The 25,756-nt window shown below is 40.0% G+C and overlaps 2 protein-coding genes across 2 annotated transcripts in view; both read left to right on the top strand.

The window, feature by feature from the left end:
* LOC125865077 (ferredoxin-1, chloroplastic) overlaps positions 1 to 25,756 on the top strand; it is a 791,835-nt gene that overhangs the window by 744,249 nt on the left and 21,830 nt on the right. The gene's annotated exons all lie outside the window — the stretch shown is intronic.
* Positions 17,279 to 18,388, top strand: LOC125863770 (uncharacterized). Its single transcript, XM_049543778.1, has 2 exons — positions 17,279 to 18,139; positions 18,287 to 18,388. Exons 1-2 carry the CDS (start codon positions 17,279 to 17,281, stop codon positions 18,386 to 18,388), a joined length of 963 nt encoding a protein of 320 aa, XP_049399735.1.

Below are 25,756 nucleotides of genomic sequence, written 5' to 3'. Positions count from 1 at the left end.
GGTGGCATTGGAAGAAAACACATTGACCTACAATTTGATATGTCATGGGTCACCTAATTCATTATGTACTAAAATATATGGCAGTATACGCAGTTTGCCTTTAAGCGAGGCACACATTGATTGCATGTAGTTTTTTGACCAAAATTTTTTGTGGGTGATTCTGATGATTTAATAAATTATGTGTGTTAGTTTGAATGCATAATTGTAGATATTTATAAGTTCAAATGAGGTATGGATCATGAAATAGAGTTTTTTCTATACCCGAAACGAACATCTAAAGCTAAAATTATGAACGTTCGAAGTTTCTCTTATTTACAACTACACTAGTCTCTGCTAAAATGGCCATAATGCTTTACTTTAAACCTTGTGTTACAACAAAATTGGTGGAATTTGAAAGAAAACTCATTGACCTACAATTTGATATGTAGTGGGTCACCTAATTCATTACGTATGAAAAGATATGGCAGTATACGTAGTTTGCCTTCAAGTGAGATTCACATTGATTGCATGTAGTTTTTTGACCAAAATTTTTTGTGGGCGTTTGTGATGATTTAATAAATTGTGTGTTAGTTCGAATGGGTAATTGTAGGTATTTATACTTTCAAATGAGGTATGAACCGTGAAATAGAGTTTTTTCTATACCCGAAGCAAACATCTAAAGCCAAAATTATGAACGTTGGATATTTCTCATATTTACAACTACACTAGTCTCAGGTAAAATGGTCATAATGCTTTACTTTAAACATTGTGTTACAACAAAATTGCTAGAATTTGAAAGAAAACTCATTGACCTACAATTTGATCTGTCATGGGTCACCTAATTCATTATGTCCTAAAAGATATGGTAGTATACATTGTTTTCCTTCAAGCGAGGCACACATTAATTGCATGTAGTTTTTTGACCAATTTTTTTGTGGGTGTTTGTGATGATCTAATTAATTATGAGTGTTAGTTCGAATGGGTAATTGCAGGTATTTATAAGTTCGAATGAGGTATGCACCGTGAAATAGAATTTTTCTATGCCCGAAACGAACTTCTTAAGCCAAAATTATGAATGTTTGAAGTTTCTCTTATTTACAACTACCTTTTTTAGTTTTACTCCTTAATTTCTAAGACTTGTAATTGGATCCCTAAAAATGAGACCAAAAAATTATGTTTTGGAAGTTGGTTTTACAAGTCAAATCTACTAGTTGTAAATAGCGTGCGTAGTTAGGAGACAAAAAAACTCGACTACACTAGTCTCTAGGAGATAAAATTTATGGCATTTCAATGAAGACTCATTGACCTACAATTTGATATGTCATGGGTCACCTAATTCATTACGTACTAAAAGATATGGTAGTATACATTGTTTGCCTTCAAGCAAGGCACACATTGATTGCATTTAGTTTTGCGACCAAAACTTTTTGTGAGTGTTTGTGATGATTTAATAAATTATGTGGGTTAGTTCGAATGGGTAATTGTAGATACTTATAAGTTCAAATGAGGTATAAAGCGTGAAATAGAGGACCCAATAAACCTTGCCAGTGGTATAAAGACATGACTACCTGATCACTAAATTTGATGCCCAACAGAGAGGACTTATAAACCTATGGGGGCACGTAGTTCTGAGACTATCAGGGTACGCTGAAACCTAGTCCAACTTGGGGTTAAGTCTACTCCCAACTGGAAATGCGTATGACACAACATAACTGAAACCCTGGATAGCTCAATATTCTGACAGGCAAATTATGAGAATGCAACATTTAGGTACAGTCAATGAAACATTCAAAACTGGAGCATGTATATATGTTTAACTGACCTAGCAAGTGTAATTCATGAACTAAGAGAATCTACAAAAATAGGGTTTGAAATTTCATGCAAGGAACTAAGCAATGATTTCACGAAAACATGATAATCTAATTAAGAATACTATAACACCTAAATCACAACCAATATCTAAAGTTTTAGAAACCCTAGGTCTAAGCAAGATACAACGAATCAAGAATCTGGCTGAATTCTAGGGACCTAGTTGATGAAAGGAACTCACTAGTGAAATACACATACCTAGTGATGAAATCTACGGAGAAATCCTTCAATTTCGGGGTTGAAACTTGAAGAACACATCTGTTCATTCTTGGGAGGTTCGGTCGACTTTTCCTTTTCTTTTTTCTCCAAGTTTGGATGATTTTTGGTGAATAAAGGTTCTGGGTAAGTCTGACTAAGTTATTAGGCTTAGACTGAGTAAAACGACTTAGTTTAGGCATTAAACGACATAGTTTAAAGGCCCCAACACATAGGAAAAAGAATTACATGACCCTAACATTAAAGCTGACAAAGGCCACCCACAGAGGGACCTTTTGGCCGTAGGTTGACCTACCAACCGTTGGTAGGAGTCGTCGTCAAGCCCTGCCCGACAGAACTTCACTAAAATGAGCATAACGTTTTACTCCAAGATGGGATTTTAGCAAACTCAGTTGCGTTGGAAAGATGATTCAATTATCTTTCATTTGGTAGGTCATGGGCCACCTAATTCCTTTTGTGCTAAAAAATATGACCATTTGAAGTTGACCCAACAACAATTTCCCCCTAACTAGCTATTGACCCTCACCTACGGTCGGTAGGTCCAACCACGGACCGTCCTGGTCGACCGTGGGTGGGGTCAGAGACTATAAACATTTGGTGCCCAACAATGGAACCCCACCTACGGTCCGTGGGTGGTTCCGTTGGTACTAGCACCAGTTTTCTGAAAAAAATGATTTTTCTTCATTTTGAGATTTGAGGTGTTACAATATCTCCCCCTTTGGAACATTCGTCTTTGAATGAAGTCTAAGATGTAATCCCTACCACTAAGTACTAGAAACTGATATCTAACTAAACTGAGTTCCCTGAATCATGCAAATATGCTAAAATGCAAGGATTACTGAAGGAACAAGATACTGAGACTGAATTTACACAAGGGTAAACTGAAAGACTGGAGAGGAACTATTACCTCAAGCTCAAATGGAATTGGAAGGAAAGAGGTGAGGATACTTGACCATCATAGCTGCTTTTGCTTTCCAAGTAGCTCCCTCTACAGACCGACTCCTCCACAAAACCTTCACTGAAGCTACTTCTTTATTTCTCAACCTACGAACTTGATGGTCGAGAATCTTAATTGGCACCTCTTCATAAGTGAGACTATCCTTCACAACCACACTTTCTAATGGTACTATTAATAACGGATAAATCCACACACTTCTTCAGCAGGGAAATGTGAAAGAATGGATAAACCGCTGCTAGTTCTGCTGGCAACTCTAACTCACAAGACACATTACCAACCCTTTTCAGGATTCGGTAAGGACCTACATTTCTAGGACTAAGCTTCCCTTTCTTGCCAAATCTCATCACCCTCTTCATAGGTGACACTTTCAGGAAAACCCAATCATCCATATCAAACTCTAAGTCCATTCTCCGTACATCTGCATAGGACTTCTGACGACTCTGAGCTGTCTTAAGTCTATCCCTGATGAGCTGAACTTTTTCCATAGCCTCATGAACCGAATCTGGCCCTATCAAAGCTGCTTCACCTACTTCAAACCAACCAATTGGGGACTTGCATCTACACCCATATAATGCTTCATAAGGGGCTATCTGAATACTGGAATGGTAATTATTATTACAGGTGAACTCTATAGAAGGTAGGTGATCATCCCAACTACCCTAGAAATCGATCACGCAAGCTCTTAACATGTCCTCTAAGGTCTGAATGGTACTCTCTGACTAACCATCCGTCTGTGGATGAAATGATGTACTGAGATTTACTTGAGTACCAAGACCTTTATGAAATTATTTCCAGTAATGAGAGGTAAACTGAGGACCTCTATCTGAGATGATAGACAAAGGAACTCCATGAAAACTGACTACCTCATTAATGTAGAGTTTAGCGTAATCCTCCACTGAATCTGTAGTCTTGACAGCCAAGAAGTGAGTGGACTTAGTAACTCTGTCCACTATCACCCAAATGGAGTCATGCTGTCTGCGAGTACGAGGTAAACCCGTAGTGAAGTCCACGTTTATCACTTCCCACTTCCATGTAGGAATGTTAATCTCTTGAGTCATACCTCCTGGTTTATGATGTTCTACCTTAACCTATTGATAATTAGGATACTTAGCCACAAAATCTGCTTTGTCTCTCTTCATGTCGTTCCATCAAAAGACTTCCCGCAGATCACAGTACATCTAGTGGCACCTGGATGAATAGAATATCTATAATTATGGGCTTCTGTAAGGATTTGCTACCTCAACTCACCCACATTTGGAACACATAAGTGACCTTGATAACGAAGCACACCATCTCCCCCTTGAGAGAAAACCTCTACTTTCTTCTGATGAACTGCACCTTTCAATTGAAGTAATATAGGATCACTATCCTCTGTTTACTTAACCTCCACTACCAATGAAGATTTGGATCTATTCTGAACTATCACACTACCAACTGACATGTTCATAAGACCAACTCCTAAGCGAGTAAGCTGGTAAACATCTTTTGCTAATTCCTTCTTTTCTTCCTCAACATGTGCTACACTACCCATAGATAGTCTGCTGAGAGCATCAAGCACTACATTGTCCTTACTAGGATAGTAAAACACATTCATATCATAGTCCTTAAGGAATTCAAGCCATCTCATTTGACGAAGATTCAACTTTTTTTGGGTTAACACATACTGAAGCTCATATGATCTTTGAACACATTACATGAACACCATACAAGTAATGCCTCCAAATCTTTAGGGAAAATACTACAGCTGCAAGCTCGAGGCCATGAGTCGGGTAGTTCTTATCATGGACCTTATGCTGTCTAGAAGCATAAGCTATGACCTTACCTCGTTGCATCAACACACAACCTAGGCCAACCCTGGATGCATCACAATAAATTACATAACCGTTTGAACAATCTAGTAGAGTTAAGATAGGAATTGTAGTCAACCTAGCCTTTAGTTCTGAGAAACTTATCTGGCACTCATCTGACCACTGGAATTTGACCTTCTTTTGAGTCAATTGATGAGTCCAAGATTTGGACTCATTTAAGGCTTTGTTTTGATAGATTTAGTGTCCTCAAATGCCTAATTTATGCTATAAACTGATGTTAATGCCCTTATTTCAGGTACATGGATTGAGGATCAAAGAAGGCAATCATGGTGATCGCCAAAGGCATTTGGCAAATTACCGAGTGGCTATCAGACCGCTTAAAGTTCCAGTGTGCCAAGCCCTAAAGGAAATAACCAAGTCGGTGACGAAAAGTAGCATTCGGCAGATCGCCGAGTAGTTTCACGAAACCAAGATAGATCACCCAAAGTTACAGACCTTGAGGATGCTGAATGTCAAGGCGAAAAGGGTGATGGAAGAGATAAAGGGTGGCTCGCCGAGTGGTTCGGCGAGCCTGACTTACTTCGCCGAGTTGCCCTTTGTGTCTTATTCTCAGTGACTATAAATTACATTTTGAACTTTAATTTAGGGGATGGATTAGAATTGAATCTTCGGACATCAATTTTTATCTATCTTTAGTCTAGAACAGTTCTCTAAGTAGACTTGAAGGTTTTGAGACTGAACTTGGAGATTTCACAAGTGGGTTTCTAATTTTCTTCGAATTGGAGCATTGTAAAGCTTGAATTCCTCTTTACCCAGTTGATGGCTAATCGATTCGGTAACGGTTTTATCTTTTTATGATGTTCGATTAAAACCTCAATTATTGGGGTGTGATCATGTGATTATGGGTTGAATTAGTATGTGGATATTGCTAATTACTAGTTTAAATGCTATTTTGAAGTGGGTTTAATCATTAATTGGGGTTTAATCTATGAATTGTAGTTCCAAATGCAGTTCTAGTTCAGTGTTCTTGGCTTGCGAGAGAGAGAGGTTTTAGAACTAAGGTTATTGATTGATGATTTATATGTATTAGGTTGATTTGGGTTTAGCTCGAGAGAGTGAATCCTAAACCCAGTCCTACCCATCTTGCTCGAGAGAGAAGATGCATTAAGGTTTTGGGCAGTTCTTAATTGATATGGTTGTTGATGTTCGAGATAAATCACTTGAAGCGGAATAGTTGTTCAGGAGAAATCTATTCCAATTATAGTCTAGCCTACCCACTGATATTAGTTGTTTACTAGTAGTTTCAAATACCCATATATCAAAATTCACCTATAATCGATCACATCCCAGGAATCTTTCTCTTTATTGTTTTCTCATTGCTATTTCACTACTTAGTACTTGATAATTGCAAATCCAAACCCCCATTTGACATTCATGTCATCCCTTTTATTTGATATGTATTTTTTCGATAATATCTATTCCTATTGCTAGTTAGATCACATTTGTACTTCTTAATTGAATTTGAACACGTACTGCTCCCTGTGGGATTTGACCCTAACTCAATTGTTGGATTTTTTACTGCTTAACGATCGTTCACACCTATAATTGGATGAGGTGTGTTTGAAACATTAAATCAAATATGGCACCGCTGTCGGGGAGTAGTGTTGTTTAAAATTCTTTTATTGAAGTTGAATTGTGATCTTTGTAGTTATAGTTGAATCTACTTATTTTTGTTTTTGGTTTTGTGTTGCTAGAAAAAACAGAGAAGGAAATGAGCGTTAATGGAAGTAATGGTAGCCAAGTAGGCCACCAAGTTGATGTCGGCAACTTCAATGATGTCAATGACCCAGCCCAATGGGAGATTCTATCACTTTGTGGGATGAACTTATTACCGCATTCCAAGTGCGATTCTTTCCCCCGTCAAAGATGATGACTCTAAGAGATGGAATCCTAGAGTTTAGATGTTTGGAAAATGAGCAAATCAAGCAGACATGGCTGAGATTCAAGGAGATAGTGCTTCAGTGCCCTACTCATGGACTTCCAGATAAGGTGTTATTGGATTTTTTCTATAGAGGTCTTGATTTGTTAAATAGAGGAGTGGTTGACCAACTTTCTCCGGGTGGAATATTGCGGCAGCCCTACACTATAGCATCCCAACTCCTCGATTGCATGACTAAGAGAAATAGGGCATGGCATACTCACAAAGATCAAGTGTCTTCTCTCACTTGTAAATTGACAAAAGAACTGATCATAAAATATCAAGAGAGAGACCAGAACTTGGCAAAAATGATGACCCACCTGGATACCTTGACAAAAAATGTCATGGAATTTGAAGCATTGTACAATAAGGAAGTAAATTTCCTAGACAATCAAGGAGGAAATTATCGTGCAAAATCCTCAAGGCTGGGAGGCATCAAAGGATGGAATAAAGAAGGGGAGAAGGATAGGTATGTTCCTCCACATGAGCATAAAAAACCCAGGGACTCTAAGAGCAGCTGCACAAATAATATGCTCGTACACATTCTCCACAAAGTCGAAGAGTTAAACATAGTGTGGAAAGAATTAAAAAAGGATGTCTTGACTCTCCATCAGATGGTGACCTCTCATTCCATTGCTATTAAGCTGATGGAGACCCAAGTAGGTCAAATTTCGTCTCATCTGAAACCAAGATAATAAGGGGGGTTGTCTAGTGATACTATGGAATACCCCAAGAATGAAGCTTGAATGGGTACTTGCGTCTTGCCACGACGTTAACTAAGGCGCTTCTTGGGAGGCAACCCAAGTTTTTATTGCTTTAAGTTTGATTTTGAATAGCAGGTGTTGATTATGCAGGTTGAAAAGTGGAATATGTTTGAGAATGTGTGGTTTGGTGAGCCAAAGAGTCCAGTCGGCGAGTCACCGAAGGGATCAATGAGCTCGACATGAACCGTTGTTGGACCCACAAAACTCTGAAGAGGGAGTCTGTAAAACTTGGCGGGTTAATCGATGAATCAGCGACTCGTCGAACAAGTTGGCGAGCCCAATTTTATCTGCTGTTTGGACCCCCAAATTAACTGGAGGTCGTGTAAAACTCGGCGAGGTAAGTCACTACTCGGTGCATCGCCGAGTGGTTTGGTGTGGTCAACTACTACCGCCGAAAGGGCCACAAACTGAAGGTTTTAAAAGGCCAAACGGTTTAAAAATTCAAAATCTTTCATATTCTCACATTTCAAACCCCGTAGTCTCTTGCCCGCACTGTAGGTTTTTCATAATTTCCTATTGTTATCGTTTTTTGTTCTTACATCTCGTGTTCGGATTTGGATTACATTCCCGCCTAGCATTTCAAATTCTTCATTCAGCATTGAGGTTGGTTTTCTGAACCCGAACTCTTGATTAATGTTGAACACGAATGCATTTGGTAATATTTTGTTGTTGTGTGCTGGGCATATTAGGAATTCTATTTGATGTGTTGGTTTGCATGTTTTAGTTTCAAAATTGCACCTATTTGCTTAAAATGTTGATTTCTCGAGTTTCGTGTGTTTAAATTGATCATACATTGTTTGGTTGCGGTTTATTTATGTTGGGTCTAGTTGGGTTAAGTCTAAGTAACCCCCAATTATGCCAAATGACGTAATTTGCCTAATGATAGAGCAGTTGACATCATTCTTAAGTGCAAAAGTCATCAAATGGCCAATTTTGGCCAAATCGGGGGAAGTCTGAGTATCCCAGAGGCATGGGTTGACTGGGTCTGGTCCTAATTGCATAAGTGTGTAGTTTGATTTTGGTTTTGGGGTCTGCGGGCTTGAGTTTGGGAAACAAGGTTGAAATTTAGCACATTGGGTAGTTCAGCGTGCTGGGTCAAGATCGCCGAACGGTTCAGCGATTTGCCAACGTCCCCCTTTCATCACCTTTAATTTCTTGTTTTAGCTAGTTAGAGTCTGTAAATTTCGGTGAGATGCTTGAGCTCGCCGAGTTCACTCGGTGACTCGCTGAAAGGTCCCTTGATCGCCCTTTCTTCACCCCTAATCCCTAAAACATGTTGTAAATTTCAGCGGGCTAGTCTGAGCTCGCCGAGTAGTGTCAGTGATTCGCTGAAGGGCCCTTAATATCACCGACTTGTTTGATTTTTGGAAATTTTTCAAGCCAATCCTTTCAGCGAGCCTGATCTGGCTCGCCAAAGTGACTCGGGGACTCACCGATTGGTTCAGCGAGTTTATCTACAACCTGAATTCTACAATTTTTCTTGGGTATTTTCTAACTCTTTTTGATGTGATTTGCAGATATGGCCAGACCCAAAGTATAAGGACGAGCAATGCCACCCCTCAAACGGGCAAAGGGAATCGTCATCAATGAGGATGCATCAACATCCAAAGCAAAGGCAACTAAACTTCTTACCACGGGAAGGAAGGGCAAAGGAAAGGACAAGGTGCCCGTAATTGCATCACCAGAAGTAAGCTCTGACAGTGAGAGAGTCTACGCGACTCACCTCACCACTTCTGAATGTGAAGGGGAACACCAGGATCCTTAGGCTGTTATCTCTGAGCCTGAAGTTGATCAACTATTATTGGCTCGAAGAGCTGAAATGAGCTAAAAAAGGATACATGATCCGTCTAGGATCTGGGTGCCTGAGACCACTACTCCTTCTCCAGTTCCATATCAGGTTGTGGTTCCAGTACCCTATGCACAAGGTCCTCCTCCCCGGTCCTTCAACAGATTAAAGGCTGATGGACTGAGGACTATCATTGAGGAGAAAAGGTTGTCTATAGGTGGAGTGATAGACCGGTACCCGGAAATATGGCAGACCCTAAAGTCCTACAAGTTTGAGATCTTTACTAAACCCTGGGGTCCTTATATTCCTAATTGGGTTCGAGAATTCTACACTGCCTATGGAGCTTTGGTGCCACAGAGGAAGAAAAAGGCTGCCACCTTCAAGCCAGTCGACTATATAGTTGTTAGGGGTAAAAGATAAAATGTGACAGTGACAACATAAATGTTGTCCTAGGGTGCACTAATGAAATAAAATGATGACTACCAGAGCATGATCAAGACAACAACTTTGGAAGATATGAATTGTTGGTTAGCCCCTCTGTTATCTGATAGCAATCCTAGGTGGCTCGAGGCCGGAGTGCCAATTGAGAAGAAAGACCTCAACGTGGCAGCAATGTATTGGTTCGGCTTCATCAGTAACACAATTATGCCGTCCCAGAATGAGTCTATCCTCCGCCACATCAAAATAGCCAGTCTGGGCTCTATTATTCCTAGAAGATAGTCAACTTAGGTATGATCATCAGACAAAAAATGGCCATGAGGGCTAGGCAACACCAAACATCTCTCTTTTTCCCGGTGTTGATCACGGAATTGTGCAGACGAGCCCGTGTGCCTCGTGATAAAAAAAGGACGTAGAAGTGATTGCCACCTCTTGTACCGACATCCGGTGGATTGAGGCTGAGTATTTGAAGGATGAGGCTGAGAAGAAGAAGGCAGCCTTGGTGGTTACATCCTCGGCTGTTGATATTGAGACACTACCTGTAGAGGCAAGATTTCCTACTTCTCCCTTTTGGCCTTCAAGTATTTCTAGCTCTACCCCTTCCATGACTCAGAGTTTTTCTATTGCTTCCTTACCTCCTAGGTACGCTGCTAGTATTGCTTCCCGAACTGCACTCACCCAGGCCATGATACTACGTATGGGGCACCTAGCCCATTCTACTGATGTATGTGCCTCCTGGCTAGAAGCTACAGTACCTGGGATGATTGAGAGAGCCCTCACAGCGGTTGTGACACCTCTTAGAGAGTCTATTGATGCTATCACGACAAGGATAGAGGTATGTGAGAGAGGTTAGAGAGCCACTCATGAGGTGAAGGCAGCAATTGATGAGTTGAGAAAGGATGTGGACCCGCTGAAGTCCACAGATATGTCGATGATTTTTGGGACCGTGGAGATCCTTGATGACCAGGACACGGGTACACCAGTTTACTCTGATGTGTCTCTGGTTACCACCGGAGATGAGGTTAAAGCTGAGGATGTGGCTGCAGAGTCTGAGGCAGAGGTTGATGAGGAGGATCTCATTATCCAGGAGGAGACTACATATGAGGGCCTGACCGAGGTGGAGGAGGCGATGGTGCATTCTGCCTTTCAAACTTCATTGATGGAGACTTCCATGGTAGGCTCCAGTGGGGCGAGTGTTGCTGTTACGTCGGGCACTGATGCCCAGTCCCAGAGTGTGACCCCAGGAATTGATGCCTCGATAGACAGAGCGACTGTGTATACATCATCATTCCTTACCTCCCTCTCTGTCATTCTTATTGATTTTTGTTGTTTTAGTTGCATTTGAGGACAACAGTTTTTCCTTTGTGGGTGGGGTGAAGTATTTCCATACCAACCTCTTGTATTCTATTTTTATTTGTGAATATTGGGTACTTTGATCTATATATGTGTTTGATCTTATTTTGTGTATGTTTGAGCTTAGGGCAACTTGTTTTGAATGGAAATGATTTCGACCAATTTTTTAAAAAATATTGTGCCACCTCTTTTGTGTGTGATTGTGGCTGATCTTGTGCAAATTTGAGTGTCGGTGATGATCAATACCGATGACTTAAATAGTGCTCTTAATTGAACCAAATGAATGTACGGCTACGATGAAGCCAAATGAAGTTGCTTAGATAGTGTGTGGACTTTTAGCATCTCTGTAACACTCCGGAAAACTAGTAAACTAAGCTAGAGCCTAATGTGTAAACTAGTAGCCTAATTGGGGTTTAACGTAAACATTAGAATCATAAAAAAACCTCCGGTACCTAATATAAGTGTTTTTGGGTGTAGACGTCAAGGTACGACCCCCAAGGACCAACCAAGGTTCCTTGAGGAGGACCTTGAGATAGCCCAAAAAGCTGTCAAAAGGTAGCCTACCCACGAAGGGCATCCATGATCCGTGGATGGACCCACGCCCCGTAGGTAGAAGTCATGGGCCAAGGCTGGACCTTCCCCTATTTTCCTAGTCCCAGACCATGACCAATGGTTCACCAGCACGGGTTATGGCCCACCCACAGTCCGTGGGTCCCCAGTCGTAGGTCACACCTGAAAATGCCTTTTGGCAGTTAATGTTAGGGATCATTTTGTAATTTCCTTTTTATTTAATGGTTATGTGGTGTCGTTTTCGGCCTATTTTAAACAACTATATAAGTATTTTTCTCACCTAAAATAATCCATCTAATGTCATAATTCAAAAATCCCCAAAACAAAATCAAAACCTTTCCAAAAATCTTCTCTCTAAAACTCCATTGAAGAACAAGAGGTAAATCAAGTTAGGGCTTGAATAAGGAGGCTTTCTCACACAATTTTGGTTAGATTCTTCACCTAAGTTATGGTAGCTTTTCATCTATGGGTAGCTATCACCCATAGAGTCCCTTCAAAACTCAATTTCTCAATATGAAATTCCCCCAAAAAGTTAGGGTTTCACTCTAAGTCATGGATTTATTTTCAAAACAATTTCAATGATTTAGTTGTCTTATATTATGATCAAATTGATGAATTATTACTGTTTTTATGATGAATTACCTATGAATCCATGAATTCCCCTATTTTGGCAAATTGGATCTCAAAGTGTGGGTGATGCTTGATATTGGTGGATTGTGATCGAATTATGCATGTAGTAGTTAATCTAATTGCTATATGTGAACATCTATGTTTAGAGTTGTGATGTAAGATGTGAATTATGAATTGTGATCTAGGGTTATTGAAGGACTATGAATGAGAACCTATACATGACTATGAGAACTATGCATGTGCTTTGGAAATACTTTGAAAAGTAAGGTTTCTATGTTTATAAAGCAATTGTTGTATTGTTTAAAGGTTGTTCTCACATATACCCTTACACATGATTATGCATGAACTATGTATGACTATGATGATCTTGTTGTGTTGAATGAAAGGCTATTCTCATGAACACACTATGACATGATGTGAAAGGTTACTCACATAGTATTGATTCTAAGGTTGAAAGCTTATTCTCACCTACTTGAATCTATGAGATATCATGATACCATGCTGGTTAGAGTGCTAGATCATTCTTCCATGAACATGAACCTAAGTAAAGACTTAACATGAATTTAAAGGGAATTATGCTTAGTATCGAGTGGATATGAATATGAGATGAAAGCTTTTACATCAGTTAGTTCGGCTTTCCTATGGGTTCCTTTTACGTCAGTTAGTCCGGGTTCCCAAAACAGTTACCTCATGAGATGGAAACCTCTTACCTCAGTTAGTCTGTGTTTCTAGAAGCAATCTCCCTATCTCGTAACTATGTGCCCACATAGGTCTTTAGCTAGTGGATCCACCTACACTATTAAACATGAGTTCTACCTTAGGCAAGTAGGTCACCTATTTTCAGTGTAGGGGCATGACACCATATTCTATGTAGCTCACATGGTCTATGTCGGTTAAGGCTATTTTCCCTACATGAGAAGAAGATGAACTATGATAAGAACATGAACTATGACTTCTGACTTCTCAAGAAGATATACTTAGTGTGAATGGGGGTATGGGACTTCATTCATGCATGACACAAGTGGACTTTGAGAGAAGTTGTAGTGTGGTTCCTTTATGCCATGATGACTTATGAATTATGCATGTTTAGATGGATTGTTGCTATGAGTGACTTTCCTTGTTACAAGTTAATCAATATGAAGGTCTCCTTGTCTATAAGTATTGACTACGATGAAGACAAAGCATGATAGGTATGATGTTGGTGACCTAAAAGTGATACTTAGTATTAGATAGGATTATGGGATCTTGTCTATGCATTGCATATGCATAGCTTAGGGTTGCTTATGAAATGGTTTGCCTTATGTTTCTACACAAATGTGCATGATGACTCTTAAACTTGGTAAAGTGCATGGTTTCAACTAAAATGTCCCTTTTTAGCATGTTTTCAAGGATTTTATGCATGACTATCATACTTAGTGCATTTTTGTACTAATCCATATTTTCTACATTTTTCTATATGTGTAGGGTCTGGTTGTTGAGGTGTGCCATTCCCATTGTTTGAAGCTTGGATTGATTCTCTCCAAGCTCTTGAAGAGTCCTCATGGTTTGAGGATGAGAGTTGTTCATTTCTAGTTTCTTTCGTACTTTTTATTTTGAGACTATATTGTAAAAGGGATGTGACCCATATTGATTCTCGATTGTATTAGATGGCTTATAGAGACAATGTCTAGACATCTATTTTTGGTTTATGAAAGACTTCGATTGTAAAAAGTTTTAAATTCCGCATCATTTCTATTACATATGTTTATGATATGCTAAGGGCTTGTATGTGAACCCTCCGGAGTCGAGTATGGCATGTTACATCTAAGGGGATCCCCTGGGTCGTGACAATCTTGTTGTGACTAGCCGGTTATCGAATGAGTCTCTTGTGATAAACATTGCACATTAGCAAAAGTGTATAGTCTTGTTTGATATTGGTGCCAATGCCATGTGTGTTGAGGTTACTTTGAACCCTGTGTGATGACACCTAGAATTTGCCCCATTGGTCCAGTTGACTAAGTGATGCAAGCACTTGAAATGATGTTAGGCAGCAATTTTGAAGAGTGAAAACAATTTGACAATATACCTCTTTTGTGACCAACCTTGTGAGATGTGTGAACCTTGCTTGAACCCCCATTAAGCTTTATCCCTTTTCTTGGAAGAAACTTGAGCAATTGTGATCCTTCTTATCCATTCACCCATAACTCTCATGAAGTGTGGTTTGTTTGAATATCCAACTTAGGCCAATTGGGGGTGTGGTAAAAAGAGAAGGAAAGTCAAGAAGTGTGAGAAATCCCCCTTTGAGGAATGATTTTGAAAAATATAGAACCCCTTCATATAAAAAAAAAGAGAAGAGAAAAGAGAAAAGAAGCAAAGAAAAAGTATGAAAAAGTTGTGAAATAAGTGATTAAAATTGTAAAAGGAATGGGGTGTCCGGTAATAAGAAGTTAAATAATGGGGTGGATTATCAGCATGCTTACAATGTAAAAGAAAAGGAGGAATGTGACATTCAGGCAACACTTCATGAAGGTAGCAACCACTGAGCCTAAATGACCATATCTTTACACTCAGCCCCATTAAAAGCCATAAAAAGACCTTTGTGATTTTGAGTGAGCTGAAACAAATGTAGATTGGAAAATAAGGGCAAACCTATGGGTGAAGTCATGCATGTGTTCATCTTTGTGAGTGTGAGAGTCGTATGTGAATCCAAAACTACAAATTGTTGAAGAATTGTGTGTGAATATGGAATCTAATTTATTGTGAGGGCATTTGAGTACCTTTGTTGAGCTTGAACTTGCATTTGAAGTAAGTATTGTGAACTCGAGCATCTTTGGTAATGGTGAGTCACAATTTGAATCTTTGAGTGCACAATTGATTATTGCATGAGTAAATTGAACCTTGTTGTGTGCATTCATGTTGAGTCTTTTGTAGCACTATTTGAGACATCCTTTTTGAACTGTTGATCTTGAGTTTTACTTGAGGACAAGCAAAAGTTTAAGTTGGGGGCGTTGATGAGTCCTGGATTTGGATTTAATTAGGGCTTTGTTTTGATAGATTTAGTGTCCTAAAATGCCTAATTTATGCTATAAACTGATGTTAATGCCTTGATATTCAGGTATATGGATTGAGGAGCAAAGCAAGGACACTAACAGGCAAAAAGGAACAAAACAGGCTGAAGAAATAAAAGAAGGAAATCCTGGTGATCGCCAAGTGAATTTGGCGAATCACCGAGTGGCTATCAAACCGCCTAAAGTTCCAGTGTGCTAAGCTCTGAAGGAAAGAACCAAGTCCGTGATGAAAAGGAGCAGTCGGCAGATCGCCGAGTAGTTCCACGAACTCAAGATAGATCACCCAAAGTTACAGACCTTGAGGATGCTGAATGTCAAGGCGAAAAGGGCGATGGAAGAGATCAAAGGGTGGCTCACCGAGTGGTTCAGCGATCCCAACTTACTTCGCCGAGTGGCCCTTCGTGGGCTATTCTCGGCGACTATAAATTAAATTTTTAACATTAATTTAAGGGATGGATTAGAATTGAATCTTCGGACATCGATTTTTATCTATCTTTAGTCTAGAACAGTTCTCTTAGTAGACTTAAAGGTTTTGAGACTCAACTTGGAGATTTTACAAGTGGGTTTCTAATTTTCTTCAAATTGGAGCATTGAAAGCTTGAATTCCTCTTACCTAGTTGATGGCTAATCGATTAGGTAACAATTTTTATCTTTTTATGATGTTCGACTAAAACCTCAATTCTCTGGGTGTGATCATGTGATTATGGGTTGAATTACTGTGTGGGTATTGCTAATTACTATTTTAAATGCTATTTTGAAGTGGGTTTAATCATTAATTATGGTTTAATCTATGAATTGTAATTGCAAATGCAGTTCTAGTTTTGTGTTCTTGGCTTTCGATCGAGAGAGGTTTTAGAACTAAGGTTATTGATTGATGATTTGTATGTATTGGGTTGGTTTGGGTTCAGCCATTGAGAGTGAATCCTAAACCTAGTCCTACCTATCTTGCTCGAGAAAGAAGATGCATTAAGGTTTTGGGCAGTTCTTAATTGTATGCTTATTGATGTTCGAGAGAAATCACTTGAAGCGCAATAGTTGTTTGAGAGAAAGCTATTCCAACTATAGTCTAGCCTACCCACTTATATTTAGTTGTTTACTAGTAGTTTCAATTACCCATATATCAAAATTCACCTATAATCGATCATATCCCGGGAATCTTTCTCTATATTGTTTTCTCATTGCTATTTCACTACTTTGTAGTTGATAATTGAAAATCAAAACCCCCATTTGACATTCGTGTCATTCCTTTTATTTGATATGTCTTTTTTCGATAATATCTATCCATATTCCTAGTTAGATCACATTTGTACTTCTTAATTGAATTTGAACACGTACAGCTTTCTGTGGGATTCGACCCCAACTCAATTGTTGGGTTTTATACTGCTTAACGTTCGTTCACGCCTATAATTGGATGAGGTGTGTTTGAATTGTTAAATAAAAAATGGCGTCGCTGCCGGGGAGTGGTGTTGTTTAAAATTCTTTTATTGAAGTTGAATTGTGATCTTTGTAGTTATAGTTAAACCTACTTATTTTTGTTTTTTCTTTTGTGTTGCTTGTTAAAACAGAGAAGGAAATGAGTGTTAATAGAAGTAATGGTAGCCAAGTGGGACACTAAGATGATGTCGGCAACCTCAACAATGTCAATGACCCAGCCCAAATGGGTGGTGTTGGGGCAATTCGTTTACCTCCAGCCGAAGGGAACACTTTATTTCACATCACAAGTACTATGCTTCAGCTCCTTCAACTAAAGGGTTTGTTTGGTTGTTTGGCTCATGAGGATCCCCATGAGCATATCAAAAAATTTATAAATGTATGTGGACCTTTCTCATTTAAGAACATATCCTAAGAATCAGTCTGGTTGAGGTTGTTCCCATTTTCTCTGATGGGCGAGGCAAGCAAGTGGTTGGTTGAGTTGCCAAGAGATTCTATCACTTCGTGGGATGAACTTATTACCGCATTCCAAGTGCAATTCTTTCCCCCGTCGAAGATGATAAATTTAAGAGATGGAATCGTAGAGTTTAGATGTTTGGAAGATGAGCAAATAAATGACACATGGTTGAGATTCAAGGATCTAGTACTTCAGTACCCTACACATGGACTTCCAGATAAGGTGCTGCAGGAATATTTCTATAGAGGTCTTGATTTGGTAAATAGAGGAGTGGTTGAACAACTTTCTCAGGGTGGAATATTGCGGCATCCCTACATAATAGCGTCCCAACTCCTCGATTGCATGACCAAGAGAAATAGGGCATGGCATACTCGCGAAGACCAAGTCTCTCCTCTCACTTGTAAATTGACAAAAGAACTGATCATAAAATATCAAGAGAGAGACCAGAACTTTGCCAAAATAATGACCCAGCTACATACCTTGGCCAAAAATGTCATGGAATTTGAAGCGTTGTACAATAAGAAAGTAAACTTACAGGCCAATCAAAAAGGAAATTATCATGCCAAATCCTCAAGGCCGGGAGGCAACAAAGGATGGAATAGAGAAGGAGAGAAGGATAGGTATGTTCCTCCCCATGAGATTCAAAAACCCAAGGACTCTAAGAGCAGCTGGAAAGATAATATGCTCTCACATATTCTCCACAAAGTCGAAGAGTCAAACAAAGTGTGGAAAGAATTAAAAAAGGATGTCATGACTCTCCATCAGATGGTGACCTCTTATTCCATTGCTATTAAGCAGTTGAAGACCCAAATGGGTCAAATTTTGTCTCATCTGAACCCAAGACAACTAAGGGGGGTTAGCTAGTGATACTATAGCAAACCCAAGAATGAAGCTTGAATGGGTACTTGCGTCGTGCCACGACGTTAGATAAGCTTCTTCTTGGGAGGCAACCCAAGTTATTGCTTTAAGTTTGATTTTGAATAACAGGTGTTGATTGTGCAGGTTGAAAAGTGGAGTGTGTTTGAGAATGTGTGGTTTGGCGAGCCAAAGATCCAGTTGGCAACTCGTCGAAGATATCGGCGAGCCCGACTTGGACCGCCATAGGATCCAGTTGGCGACTCGATCTCTTTGGTCATTATCTCTTTCCTTTTTCCAATCTTGGTTGCCACGTGGTCTAGGATAGTTTGGATGAGAACCCCCCATTTGGTTCCCCAAGTAGCACACTTCTTCAATGTGTAATGCTTCAAACCTGGAATCATCCAGGCATTCTCCAGTGATTTTACCAATCACATTCACCAATTTAAGTTGTTTCCTATGACATAATTAGATAGAAAGTCAAGTTGGGTCATTATCTTAGTCATATTATCATCACACTCGTGATCGTTCTCCATTTGTTCCTTGCTCATACTCAAGTGTATAGAAGATACTTGATCCTATCTAGTATGCCATGATCGGTTGATTTTTGTCATATCATCAAGCAACATTGTTGCTACCTCAAATGATTGTCTCATCAACCTACCTTGAACAAATTGGTTAGCTAGTCCTTTGTTGACTGAATCAAGGCTACACTATAAGTATTGCAGCAACAAATTGACTGAAACACCTTGTGTTGGACATTGGAGTAGCAACTTACAAAATCGTAACAAAGTCTCATGAAGGGTTCACATATCACTCTCTTGAAATCTGGATCTTGTCCCAAAGCATTATCATCTTCGAAGGAGGAAAAAATCTCTCAAGTAATTCTTGGGATAGTTCCTCTCACAAAGTGATAGAATCATTTGGCAATTTGGTTAACCTTCTAGTAGCTTCCCCCGTTAAGGAGAATGGAAATAGGCTTAGCCGAATAGATTCTTGTGAAATTTTTTTAAAGGTGAATGGCTGATAAGCATCTACTAAATTTCTAAGATTTTCGTGAGGGTCTTCATGATAAAGGCCCCTAAACAGTCCTCTCATTTGAAGTAGTTGGAGCATGGTTTCGCCACATGGAACACTTATCTCCCATTCTTTGAATGACATTCACTTGCATATCGCTCATATCTCCCATGTTATCATTTAGCCCAAAGTTATTAGCATCGTCACTTTCATCTTTGCTTATAGTTCCACCTGCAATTAAGACACAACAACACCAAACAACAATCTACTATAACTCAACAACTTCACAAACTAATATAAAGATTTGAATTATTATCTATTACTCCTCGGCAACGGCGCCATCTTTGATAATGCTCAAGTTACCCTCAAAACAAGTAAGAAAATAAGAGATCGTTAGCAATAAAATTACCCAGCAAGAGTTGGGGTTGATTTCCACATAGAGTGATATAATGAAAGGAATTCAATTAGGAAATTAAGAGTGTAAACAAATTTATTTGTAGCAATTAAAATAAATAGGTGGGTGATTCCACCTAATTTATGAAAAGATTTTGGTATCAAGTAACACAATTAAACTAAAATTTGGATTTCAAACAAGTAAAAGATTATCTAGGGGTGTGAGGATTGGTATCAATGTCAAGTAGGGGTACTTGTGCTTGCTCATTATCACTAAGCAATCATGGATAGGCGGGTGATGAGTCCATAATTTGGACTCATTTAGGGCTTTATTTTAATAGATTTAGTGTCCTTAAATGCATATTTTATGACAATAACTTATGTAAATCCTTGATTTTCAGGTATTTGGATTGAGGAACAAAGCATGGACACTAATGAGCAAAAAGAAACAAGATAGCTGAAGGAACGAAGAAAAGAAGGCTTGATGATCGCCTAACCCATTGGGCGAGTCGCCGAATGGCCATGATCTTGCCTAAAATTCTAGTGTGCCGAGCCCTGAATGAGAAAATCAAGTCGGTAATAGAAAAGAGCAATCAGTGAGTAGCCGAACGGTTTCGTGATGTAGTGCTAGATCGCCCAAAGTTACAGAACTTGAAAATGATGAAGGCCAAAGCAAAAAGGTGATGGAATTAACCAAAGGGCAGATCACCGAGTGGAACGGTGATCTCGACTTTTTGCATCGAATGGTCCTTTGCAACATTATTTTGGAGACTATAAATACATTTTTAAATTCTTAGTTTAGCATGAGTTTTCATAGTATCTAATTTTATCAATCAGTTTTAGAACTCTGAGTTTGGAGACAATATTTTCCTTTGCTTTGAAGATTTGAAGATTTCTATTTTTGAGAAATTGGAAGTGTGTCTTTGAGATTCTTCAACCTTGACCTTTGTAAAGATGAAATTAATCATACCCTATTGATTGAAACACAATTTGGTAACGATTTCTATATTTTTATGATGTCTAGCTAAAATCCCAATTCTTGGGGTGTGATTATGTGATTATGGGTTGATTTACCTGCTGGGTATTGTTAATTGATAGTTTAAATGTTGTTTAAAAGTGATTTCAATCAATAATTGTGGTATAATTTAAAGGGTTGTAGTTGCAAATGCAATTCTAACTTCGTGGTTTTAGCTTGCTCGAGAGAGAGGTTTTAAAACCAAGATTACCGATTTGATAGTTTGTGGGTATTGGGTTGTGATGGGTTTAGCTCGAGAGAGTGAATCCTAAACCCTTTTCCACACATTCAGCTCGAGAGAATGAATGGACTAAAACAAAGGTTGTTCTTAATTGCTGCTTATTGGTGTTCGAGAGAAACCAATTTGATTTGGGGTAAATTGTTCGAGAGAAAGTTTATCCCACTAAAGTTTAGCTTATTCACTGATTTACAGCTATTTGCTATCAATTCCAATTACCTATTTGTCTACCTTAGCATATAATCCAATCACAACCCAAGAACCCGTCTCTTTACTTGTCTATTCATGATATTTGTTGCTGTTGTAGTTGATAATTACAATCAAAACCCCCATATTTGACACTTGTATCACCCTTAATTTGAAGTATGCTTCTATTCGTAAATGTCTTTACCTATGATTGACTTGAACATATTTGCACTTGGCTCTTAAATCTTAAACACGTACCACTCCCTGTGGAATTCAACCCCAACTCACTTAGTTGGGTTATATTACTGACTAACGATCGTTGGTACTTAGAATTGGAAAAAGTGTCCTAATACATGAAATCAAAATGGCGTCGCTGCTAGGGAGTGGTGTTGGTTAAGATTCTTTAGTTAGGTTGAATTTTGTTCTTCTTAGTCATAGTTGAACTTACTTAATTTTATTTTTGTTTTGCTTGTTTGTATTTTGAAACAGGAAGTATGAGTGTGAACGGCAATAATGCCAGCCAAGTAGGCCATCTAGATGACATAGGTAACATCAACGATGTCAACAAGCATAAAGCTAATGACCTCCATCTTATGGGTGGTATTGGTGCCATTCGCTTACCCCCAGCCAAAGGGAATGAGGTGTTCCACATCACAAGTACTATGTTGCAGCTTTTGCAATTGAAAGGGTTGTTTGGTGGTTTGGCTCATAAGGATCCCCATGAGCATATTAGAAACTTCGTGGATGTATGCGGACCGTTCTCCTTTAAGAACATATCCCAAGAGTCAGTCAGGTTGAGATTGTTCCCATTCTCTTTGATGGGAGAAACATGTAAGTAGTTGGTTGAATTGCTACGTGAATCAATCACTTCGTGGGAGGAATTGGTTACTGCATTTCAAGTGTGATTTTTCCCTCATCCGAAGATGATGACTCTACGGGATAGCATTCAGAGCTTCAAGCATCTGGAGAGTGAGCCAATTCATGAAACTTGGCTACGATTCAAGAAGTTGATGCTCCAATGCCCAACTCATGGCTTTCGTGACAACATGTTGTTACAGTATTTTTATCGAAGCCTTGACTCGGTAAACAATGGTGTTGCTGACCAACTTACTTCTGGAGGTTTGACGTAGCAACCTTAAATGATAGCAACTCAGCTCTTAGATGGCATGACTATAATCAATCGAGATTGGTACACCCGCGAAGATCAGCTCTCCCCTCTCACATTTAAATTGACCAAGGAGCAGATGGAGAAAGACCAAGAGAGGGACCAGAACATGGCCAAGAACATGACACAACTTGACATTTTGTCCAAAAACGTCATGGGAGTTAGTGCTCAAAGTGTCAATGTCGTGGGTGTAGAGTCTATTTATCCTGATGAGGCCAATTTTGAGGCTTTGTACAACGAAGAGGTGAATTTCCTAGCCAACCAAGGTGGTGGTTATCGTTCAAACTACTCGAGGCAGAGTGGTAACCAAGGTTGCAACAGGGATGAAGGTTGGAAGGATCGTGATCGAGAATGGAGGGATCAAAATCCCAATTGGAAGGATGGGGAGAAAGATAGGTATGTGCCTCCCCACGAGCGTCAAAATCCAAAGGATTCAGAAGGTGGCCGGTTTGAGGATATGTTTTTTCGTATCCTCAATAAAGTTAAGGGGTCTGAAAAGATTTTGAAAGATATGAAAGAAGATGTGTCGACCCTTAGCCAGACTGTTACCTCTCAATCCATTTCGATCAAACAGTTGGTGACGCAAATGGGTCATATCTCGTCTCATTTAAACCCGAGACAGTAAGGGGGTTAGCTAGTGATACTATGGCCAACCCCAAGAATGAGTTTTGAGTGTGGACTTGTGTCATTCCATGACCTTAACTAAGGCGCTGCTTGGGAGGCAACCTAAGTTTTATTTTCCTTTTTTTTAAGTTTGAAATAATGGTATGTTTATTGTGCAGGTCAAAATGTGGAAGGTGTTTGAAAAGTGCAGGTTGGCGAGCTGATAGTCCAGTCGGCGACTCATCAATGAGGTCGGTGAGCCCGACCTGGACCAATGTTGAACTCAAGACAATTTTAAATAGGAATCTGTAAAACTCGGCGAGCCCAGGAGCAACTTGGTGAATCGCTGACCAAGTCGGCGATCGCAATCTAGTTCGCCGCTTAGAACCCACATTAACTGGAAGTCCTGTGAAACTCGGCGAGGTAAGTTCCCACTTGGCGTGTCACCGAGTGGGTCGTCGAGCAAAACTAATGTCGTCGAATGAGCGAGAACTGGACTGTTTTTAAAGGCCAAAGGTTTAAACTTTCAAACTCTTTCACTTTCCCTCACTTTTAATCTTCCCAAACTCACACCCATACAATATTATCTATATTTCTTGCATTTTTATCACATTTCGATCATCGGATTTGTGTTCGGACTGGATTTCTTTGCCGCCTAGCGTTTCAACTTAATTAATCAACATCTGAGTTTGGTTTTTCGAATCCCAAATTTATTTTTAGAAATCTTTACTCATTTGCAATGATCTTATCTTAGTGTTCAGTGTTGGGCCTCTCTGATCGTAATAGTATATGTGTGTGTGCCTAGTTTAATTTGAAAATTTTGCCCGTAATGCCTTTATTATTGAATTCTCATGATTTTGTGCCTTAAAATTTGTGGGGTTGTGCTTGCATGTTGTTGGGTCTAGTAGGGTGAAGTCTAAGTAGCCTGTATTTGTGCCAAATGACGTATTTTTCCCAATAATGGATCGGTTGACGTCATTCTTCAGGGCAAAAGTCGTTAAATGGCCAAATTTAGCCAAATCGGTAAGTGTCTAAGTATCCCGGGGGCATGGGTGTAACAGGTCTTAGTTTAATTTAATGGGTGCATGTTTTTTATTTTTTTTTCGGGGGTTGCAGGGTTGAATTTGACAAGATGGGTTGAAAGTAGGCACGTTGGGGCATTTGGAGAGCTAGGTCGAGCTCGCTGAACCACTCGGCGGTTCGCCAAAGTTCCCCATATCACCTTTGATTTCATGCTAAATGTGAAGTTTGGTTCTGTAACTTTCGGCGAGAAGCCTGAGGTCGCTAAATGCACTTGGCGACTCGCCGAAAGTCCTTCTTGATCTCATTTTGTCTGCACCCCTGACCCTTAATTGCACTATAACTTTCGGCGAGCTAATCCTTGCTCACCGAATTTTGTCAGCGATTCGTCGAAAGGCCTTCCCATCGCCGACATGCCAAATTTTTATGAGATTTTTGAGCCAATCCTTTCGGGGAGCCCGATCTAGCTCGCCAAAGAGATTCGACAATTGGTTCGGCAAGTCTATCTGCAACTACTTTTCTGTGCTTTTTTTTGAATTGTTTCTAACTCTTTTCCTGATGTTTTTGTAGATATGGTCAGGACTAACCTAGAGATGCTACCCCGCAAAAGAGCGCGGGGTATTGTGATAAATGAAAGGGGAGCAAATCCTCTTAAAAAGGGCAAAGGCAAGAGACTTACATCTGAGGTTCCAGATCATAACAGGGAGAGAGTGTCTGACGACTCTTAGGCTGCATTATCTGAGCCTAATGATGATCAAACCTTACAGTCCCGGCAGGTTGAGATCCGTTCTAGATCTCGCCTTGACTCAGCTAGAGTCCCTCCAGTATCCACACCAGCAAATTCAGTGTCAACTCCGGCACCTCTTGTGGCTCCAGTGCCACCAATAGTTCCTCCTCCCTGACTCCTAAATAGATTAAAATCTGACAGGCTGCGAACTATCCTCGAGGAGAAGTTATTATCTACAGAGGGCCTTGAGGGAAGGTACTCCACATTGAGGGACACCCTTCACTTCCACCGGTTTGAGCAGTTCTCCAGGCCCTGGGGCCCCTATATTCCTTCATGGGTTTGAGAGTTCTACACAGCATATGGTGACTTGGTTCCAAAGAGCAGGAAAAAAGCCAGCGAGTTCAGACCGGTTAAGTCGATTGTGGTCCGGGGTAAGGAAGTTGGACGCAATAGCGAGTACATTAATATCGTACTTGACAGGGGGTATGACTTTGACTACCCCAACCTGACTACCACTACAACATCATTGGATGAACTCAAGGGCTGGCTGGCGCCTCTCATCTCTGACATCACCCCGAGGTGGATAGAGGCAGGAGTCCCGATCAAGAAGAGGAACTTGAGTGTAATTGCACGTTATTGGTTTGGATTCATCAGTATCTCTATTATGCCTTCCCAAAATGAGTCTGTTCTCTGTCATCCTAAGGCGGCCTGCCTTGGGTCGATTATTTCTAGGAAGAGCATTGACATGGGGTTTATTATTGAGCAAGAGATGGCCATGAAGGCCAAGCAGAGGCAGACTTCTCTCCCATTCCCGATCCTGATCACTGAGTTGTGCAGGTGTGCTGGAGTACCCTAGGATGATACGAGAGATATTGAGGTTACCCCTTCTTGCTCCACTGACATCCGGCGTATTGAGGCCGAGTACATACGAGAGGAGGCCGAAAGGAGGAGAGCGTCTCTGGTGGATACATCCCCCGAGGTGGACATTAATTCGATACCTACAAAGGCATATTTCCCTACTCTGGCCCCTGGGCCTTCAAGTACTTCTGCCCCTTCTTCTTCTTCACAGGTCTCGGGTGCCTCTACCTTGTCCTAACCCACAAGATTACCCAGGTGATGATCCTTAATATGGGATACCTAGCCCATTCAGCTGATGTGAGAGTGACCCGACTTGAGAGATCCATCTCGTGGATGATTGAAAGTGTCATCATTGCTGCACTGACCCCTCCTCCAGACTTCTATTGACACTCTCA

Source organism: Solanum stenotomum, chromosome 5 (genome assembly GCF_019186545.1).
Source record: "Solanum stenotomum isolate F172 chromosome 5, ASM1918654v1, whole genome shotgun sequence".
Lineage (NCBI taxonomy): Eukaryota > Viridiplantae > Streptophyta > Magnoliopsida > Solanales > Solanaceae > Solanum > Solanum stenotomum.
Note: the sequence above shows the minus strand (reverse complement) of the source record. Positions and strands in the feature narration are given on the sequence as shown.